Source organism: Cyprinus carpio, chromosome B15 (assembly GCF_018340385.1).
Source record: "Cyprinus carpio isolate SPL01 chromosome B15, ASM1834038v1, whole genome shotgun sequence".
Classification (NCBI taxonomy): domain Eukaryota; kingdom Metazoa; phylum Chordata; class Actinopteri; order Cypriniformes; family Cyprinidae; genus Cyprinus; species Cyprinus carpio.
In genome coordinates, this window is record NC_056611.1 from 16735802 (window position 1) to 16743758 (window position 7957).

Consider the following 7957-nt stretch of genomic DNA (forward strand, 5'->3'; position numbering starts at 1 on the left):
CAATCATTATGTTTGGGGTCAGTTGACCATAACTGGATTCAATAAAATGAATAAAAATCACATACATGAAAAACATCTGTTGAAAGGTAACACTTTATTTTGATAGTCCATTTTAGACATTCTACTAATTCTAAGTTTACAACTACATGTCACCTACCAGTCATTAGATTATCTTCAACAACAGACATTCTTCTTACTAAAAGTAACTTTGCAAATACATTTCAAATTATACTAATTCTAATTTAACAGTCTATTAATAATCTGCTGAGAGTTAGATGACATGTAGTTTCCAATTAATGACAGTTGACATGTAGTTGCAAAGTTACTATTAATGTCTAAAATTAACTATTAAAATAAAGGGTAATCTGTTAAAACAGCAAACCTTTAACATTAATACTCACACATTACAAAAAAAAAAAAAATATGAGAACACATGATTTTTAAAACTGTATTTAACTTTTTAAAACATTTTCCATAAACTGATTATGATAAACAGTATCATAACCATTTTTCGAACATTTGACATCTTTAACAGAAGTGCTGTACCAGTGCTACTTATCAGTTTATTCAGGACCAGTTTGTTGGAAGCGGCTCAAGTTTCGATTTCCAGCCAAATAGTCCTGTATAAACTGATAAAATATACTGTATGCCTTCATTGTATGTAAGTTTCTTCTGATAAACAAAATATGTCAAAAATGTTATTTTGGGTCTGTGTAGTTGCCTTTAATTATGAAACATGTCGATCAAATTGACCAACAAGCTTTATAATTGTAATAGAAATTTTGTAAGTATTCCACAACACATTGTGTCGACAATTTGTAGGCATGTTCATAAATGAGAAAACGTCAAAAAATTCACAAAATATTCAAAAGGTTGCATAACAAGTCTAAGACAAGTTATTATTAGTGACGTTTAAGAAAAAGCTTAACTAAATTAAGTAAACCTCGCTAAAAATTAGACTTACCAAATGAACTCTGTTGAGGTTCTTCCAGCTGATTGCTAACTAACAACGACACATGATAGCATGCTAACAGATAAAACACCTTTCACTCTCAATATTTATTAGCCAACAAGCTAAGCTCCTCTCTTCTCCACAACGGTAGCCACCTCCAACATGACAGAACTACTTCTAAATCTTCAAGATATCTGAACACAAAACACTAACAAATGTTTCCTTTTACTTAAAAATACTTAAATAAATTCAACATTTACTCCCCCTAATCCAGTCCCAGGCAAAGCATGCTGGGAACTAGAAATCCACTCTTCAGTTTCACTTGATTTATGTATTCTCAATACAAAAATATTAGGTGGACTGCATGAAATGTCATTGATTGTGAAAAGCTGTGTGGCGATTATTTTGAGTGGGATAAAAAATCTTCTAATCTAATCAACGTTTCAACAATATTTCCAGTTCAACAAAACATGTGCTAAGTAACCACATTAAACATATTTCCATTTTGTTGATTGAATCCAACAGTTATTGTCACTTATGAGAGGAAATATGTGTATTCTTAAGAAATGGGTAAGTGAAACAATAGAAAAGCCTTCAACAAAATCAAGTCAGCAGTATTTTGTTTCCCTCGTGAGAGAAGATTTCCTTTGATGCTCAAGCAAGGAGCAGACAGGAGCATTTGAGGACCGTCACTGAGTTTAATGGTGTGGAAGTGACCCATAGGAATGGAAAATACAGATATGTTTTGCTTTATGCTCTAGAAGAATGAAATCTGTCAAAGGAAATCTATTCTCCACGGCTTTGTTACTTCCAAGTAGGGGCCTCAGATCAGTATAGTTTGTTTATTTTCCCAAGAGGCCCTCAGCTGAGAATGTCTGTTTGGCCTCAGATGAAGGTTAAAGAGTGTTCGACCTACCAGCCCTGACAAATGCTCAGCAAAGCAGCAGTTGTGCGTTCCAACACATCACATTTGTGTGTTTGCATTTGTCTATGTGTGCATGTGTTTCTGTGTGATTTGGCCCTTTAAATATTAATAGAGGCATTCATAAATGCAATACTAGCTGATTTGGCTATTCTTTCTCTATTGGCATCTTCTTTTGTTCTATAAGCCATCAATCAGTTATATATTATCTTCAAGCTTGACTGACAAAAATGGAAATCATAATTTTGTTTATTTGTCCAGCTCAAATGAGCAGACAAGAACATTATTTCCTTTGAAATTTAAAATAAATATATTCTCATCAAGTCTTAAATAATAATGTAGCGAGACCAGGGCTAGTTGTCACACAAATAAATATTTCTCAGTGTATGTTTGTTTTTTGACAGTCGTTTTCTGTACATAATCTTTGGCTACAAAAGACTATTGAACATTTCTATCATGTTTGCTCAGGAATAAAGATACAGTTTGAACACACAATCTAATTTTGTCCTTTTGTCATACTGAATGAGGTAAGATGTCAGAATGAAACCTGTCATAAAACAGACTTATTGGATTTTCAGTTGATTTTAAACAGTGAAACAATTATTTATAATAGGCTATAACAAGTATTTTTAGTTGTTAAAAGAAACAACTTTGTGTAACTGGAATTTTGTGGGCCTATGTTTTGTGAATCAAATTGTTTTTCAAATGGAAACAAAGTGCATATTATAGAATGTCCAATATACTAAGCACAAAAGCCAAATGCCTGAACCAACCAACAAATAATTAAATTACTGCAGTGATTCACTCAAGCATACCAACACAGCTGTTCGAAATTGATAACAGCATAGATAAGGATTTATTTGTTTAAACTACCATTCACGAATGATTTAATTTTCCCCACTCTCTATTTATTTGTACATTATTTGTAATATAATCAATGCATGCGCAATAAAATGACCAAAATAATCTGGAAAGGCGCGTTTCTGCGCAGCCCGAGCGCCGGGTTGATCCATTTCAAACACGTGTTGTAAAGCGGAAACAACGTACTGAAACAGAACGACAAGCTTTCGATTCTAATCATTAATAATCCAAACAAAGACGCGAGTTTTTCGTCGTCTTGGAGCTTCACAAAATAACGCGAACGCTTGAATTACACCGTGTATAAGAATGAACCCCTACGTGGGATACATCTGTACACAACCAGCCAACGCCAGCAGTTTCGATTTTCAAACGTAAACATCCGCCGAGCAGTTCCCGTGCATGTGTGATCAGCCTCTTCACTGTGCTACCATGTTTAGGATGAGTGTTTCGGTCCAAAACAGAGGACATGCCATTCCCAGCTAATGGTCAGTTATAATAATATAATAGACTTGAGTTGATTTTATTTTAATCACCAGTGCTTTGCCAAGACGCCAGCGTTGGTAAAGTTGCGAATGGGTTAGCACGCGAGCTAACTTGGCTACGAGAGCTGTTTGTTTGTATAACTACAGACTCAACTATGTCGTTTGACAGCACAAATAATACGACAGATAATATATAGTCCATTTCGGCAAACAAAGGCTACAGTTTCACGAGCGGACATCCTTATTATGGGTCTACTGCACTTTGTTTTTTGTTCAATTGGAAAATGCATAGATGTCATTTGTCTCCTCCTGGATTTAAATTTTGTGATTGTCAGCTCAATAGTTCAGCTGTTGGTGGCAGTGATCTCCTTTATCAATAGTCTGCCCATGCTACTCACAAATTCAGTGTCGGAGTGCTGGAATCTCACTCTGCTTTGCATCATCACCATGAGGGACGGAGTGACCGTTGTGACCCATAACATGGTCGGAGGCTGGATGCAGCTGCTGGGAGGCGTTCTGGAAAGCTTCAAGATGATCGGATACCTGTCTTCGCATCTACTGCTCCGCACCAAAGAGCTTCTCCACCGTGGACTGTTGTCGGGACACAGTTTGCTGCGACATGCCTGGGAAGGCTGTGGAATTGTGTTCAGCTTGCTGCTGTATTTCATCAACACGATCATCAACTTGCTGCTCATAGGCACGCAGAATTTATACTCGCTGGTGGTCAGCACGGTGGAAGCGGTGTCCTGCCCTTTGCAGAAAGCTCTGGAGCTGACTTTGACCGTGCTTACGTTTCTTTACAGCAGTCTTGTCGGCACCTCCATCCTGCTGTGGACGCCATGCAGACTGGCGATGGAGTTCCTGGGATCCGTGTGCCATGTATTTGTGAGCATTTTCCTGCTCAACTCTTATGGGCTGCTGCTCACGTTGATTATAATCGCGAGTGCCACCATATATCTAAACCCCGCGCTCCCACGACTTGTGTCTTTGCGTGTAATCAACTACATCAATGCTGTTCCCATCCTACAACGTCTCCAAAGGGCTCTTCACCGCCTCTGTGTGCTCGAGAGGAATGTGTGGCGGCGACTGGCCTGGCATCGCAGCCAGATAATGGTTCCTGCAAGGATGGAAGTGGCAGAGAGGGATATTAGACAGCCTGAACCCAACCCTGAGCCTCAAGTTGACCTAAATGTGCTGGAAAATGCACCTGAGGACGCCCACCAAGTGGACGACCCTATAAACCCGCCGCTTCCCAGTTCCAGCACTCACAGGCCACTCCGGAAGTTTCCTTCGGAGGACAGTTGCAAAGGCCCTCCGGCTGACAACCTGCTGACTCTTCTGCAGGAGCAAGAGGAGAGAAAGAAGTGCGTGATCTGTCAGGACAGCACCAAGACTGTCGTGCTCCTACCGTGCCGCCACTTGTGCTTGTGTAGAGACTGCACCAACATTTTGCTCACCCAACCTATCTACCAACGAAACTGCCCTTTGTGCCGCCACATGATCCTTCGGACCATGGACGTGTATCTCTGAGGGAAGCGTTTACGGATGTGTTTCTGTCATCCTCAGGTTTTTTGAGCAGCACTGTTCTTGAAATGCGGGAAACCACTTGTTCCTTTTTCATAGATGTTCATTCCACTACTGTTGCTTGTATATAGATTTAAATCACAACCTTTTATAAATCGTGATTGCGAGGCTGATGACTGTGACTGTGCTTTCTAATGATTTTATATTCATTGTCACTTTTTTTCATCAGCTTGTAGAAGCAACACTATTTTTCTCATACAGCAATATCAGATGAATGTAAGCTTTGTATTAAAACATTAAAATGAGGTGTTAATTGTTAAGATCAAAGATTTATAATTGTCAAGTGTTTATGGGGAACATTTGTATGCTACAATACTAATGTGGGGCCTTATAGTATGAATTGTTGTCTGCTTGATTCTCTTGTCTGACTGTAAAAGTGATCTTTTGAAACCTCACAGTAATCCACAAGTAATTCACGTCTTCAGTCCAGTAATTAGTGTCTTGTGAAGTGTAAAGCTGTGTTTTTATAATATGCAGATCCATCATTAAGACATTTTTAACTTCAAACCATTCCGAAAGAGTCCTTTATCCATAATATTGCTTTCTCCAGTGAAAAAGTCATCTTGTCTGTTTCAGGAGAGAAATATGCACAGAATAAGCAACGTTTACAAGTGAAACCAGTCCAAAACATTTCTAAACAAATATGTTGGTGGATTTTGATGCAAGAGGCCAACATGGGATGGATTCACTGGAGGAAGTATTAATATTGCTAGAAATGATACATGCAGCTTTTCAATGTTAATTGATGGATTGAAGTCTTGTTGATTACCTGTGGATTATTGTGATGTTTATGAGAATTATTTGTATACTACTAAACTAATGTTGGGCCTTAGTATGATTCGTTGTCTGCGTAATTTTTTTTGCCTGACTGTAAAGGTGATGAAAGGTTTCATGGGAGCATCTACAACATTATATTGATTATATTTTTGTGAATTTTTTTTTGTTTTGCATACATTGTAATCATTCCACCAAAGCCGTTTTGCACTCTTTTTAAATGCAAGTGTCACTACGATATTTTCCGAAGCCATTCTACAATCTGATGATGTATTCGTGCTGTTTTTGTCATTTATTATTGAACAGCATTAAGGCTCTCTCACTGCTCAAGTGGTATTGATCAATGCATTTTCAAATCGAAATTTTGTGCTTGTTTTTTGTTTTGAGAGACATAATTCAATTCAGTTACCGGTAAAAACAGAGTTGCAGAAAGGCTTTTAGCTCAGCTTTGACCAGGGGATGATGTTAGAAATCACTATTTTGGAAAACATCTTATGCATTAGAGAAACAAGGTAGTACAGGCTTTTCTGGTTTATGTCAATTTGGTTTGGTCTTACATGATGATTCAAAACCCACTGAGAAAGGCACAATGCGCAAGACAATCAGGTGCATTTAATAGAAAAAAAGCAATTGCAAGGTCCATGTAAGCTGTTGTCCTTCTTAAAAATATAAAAATGACTCCCTAATCATTTCTGTCACTCTCAATTCTGCACAAAGCAGGTGACAAGCACTAACCCATGGTTTATCATTGTAATTTTAGGGTTTTTAAACAAGCTGTGATTTCATTCCATATTAAGCCCCAAGCCTTTTGTATTCTTGTACCGCAGATGTTTGTTTTCTATGAAGGTCTCCAGTGATGATGTTTTGTGGGTAGAGCAGATGTCTGTCTCTCCAGAGGTCTGGATAATATCAAAACCACATTCACTGACTATCCAAATGAACAATAAACAGTATTTGACTCTGCGGTCGTATTGTCTTTGTCTTCAGCACAACTTGTAGTTTCGTCATTGGACTAAAATGCCATTCACAACAATGCCTCTGATTGTGATATATGACTTATGCCACTTCTTTGCTGAGATCAGCGCACAAGCTGAGATTTTAAGCTGCTGATTGTGGACGTGGGACCTTATGAACCAGATAGTATAAAGGAGGCCACTTCCTCCAGTTGTTCAATCATGAGAAGGGAGTTTCCTGAAGCCTGGTCCAGTGTTATCATGCTTCACAATCAATCTAGTTTTCAAATCAGCTACACTATTGATTTGCTGCTCAAGAACATATGTAAATAAAAAGCATTTATTTTAAATTCTAATAACATTTCACAATATTACTGTTTTTGCTGTATTTTTGATTAATTAAATGCAGCATTTGTTAGCTTAAGAAACTTAATTCAATAAGATTTAAAAAATTAAATCTTCAAGTTATTTCAAACTTTTGAGTGTGTTGGTATATAGTATAAACTCAAAGATTATAAGTGGTAGAGAAGTAACTTTAAGTAGTCAATTTAATATAATGTGTGTGAAATGCAAGTCAGTATAAAAAGAGGCACATTCAGCACTGGACAGCTCCACATTCCAACATTTTTAGCTAATGGAAATCTGAATATCAAATTGTTGTGCACTTAGAAATAGCATTTAACCAATTCCCAGAGTACTTACATTCGGATGCATCTTTCATATTTGCTATCTGCAACTGCATACTTGAGAACAATGCTTTAAAATTAACCTAAATCTTAGGAAGTTAGGCACCATAATGAACTTAGAGTAAAGTTTCCTATTTTAAAAAAAGAGATAATAGAGGATTTCCTTGTTTATTTTGTTCCTTGATATAAAACTAAGCACCACTTCATTGACTGTTATTTGCGCAACACTGCAATGAGTCTTTGGAGTAAGATATTTTAAATGTCTTTTTTAAAACACAGTCTTGTTAGTCTAGATTATAGAGTATGGGAATTAAATTCTAAGCACATGTGGGAAATTTTTAAAACATGTTTCTCATTTGTTGATTGATTTATCGATTTGAGTCTGGCTACAAGTTGGCCTTTGCTTTCTTATTTGTAAAGGTCTACTCTGACTAACCCTCAAATAAATTACCATGTTAGAGGAACATCAGCCCTTCAGTTATTCACGACAAGTAGATAAACGAAGAAAATATGACAAATGGCATCATTCTCTTAAAAGGTTAGTTAACCCAAAAATAAAAATTCTGTCCTTGTTTACTCAGTTTAGGCTTTTATTAATGTTATTGATGTCTTAATGCCTTTACGACCTTTTTGTATCTTCTGCCTTTTGGTTACCTGTACTTTGAATGGAAGGACAGAAACCTTACAGACTTCATTTCAATTTTTGTTACAAAGATTAACCAAAATCTTATGAGTTTGGTACG

At 37.0% G+C, this 7957-nt stretch overlaps 1 protein-coding gene across 1 annotated transcript; it reads left to right on the forward strand.

Moving 5' to 3' along the window:
- Positions 1-2822: 2822 nt before the first annotated feature.
- rnf26 (ring finger protein 26) lies at positions 2823-6538 on the forward strand. The gene has a single exon (XM_019116575.2). It carries the CDS (start codon positions 3464-3466, stop codon positions 4745-4747), a length of 1284 nt encoding a protein of 427 aa, XP_018972120.1. The 5' UTR covers positions 2823-3463; the 3' UTR covers positions 4748-6538.
- The last annotated feature ends 1419 nt before the right edge of the window (positions 6539-7957 follow it).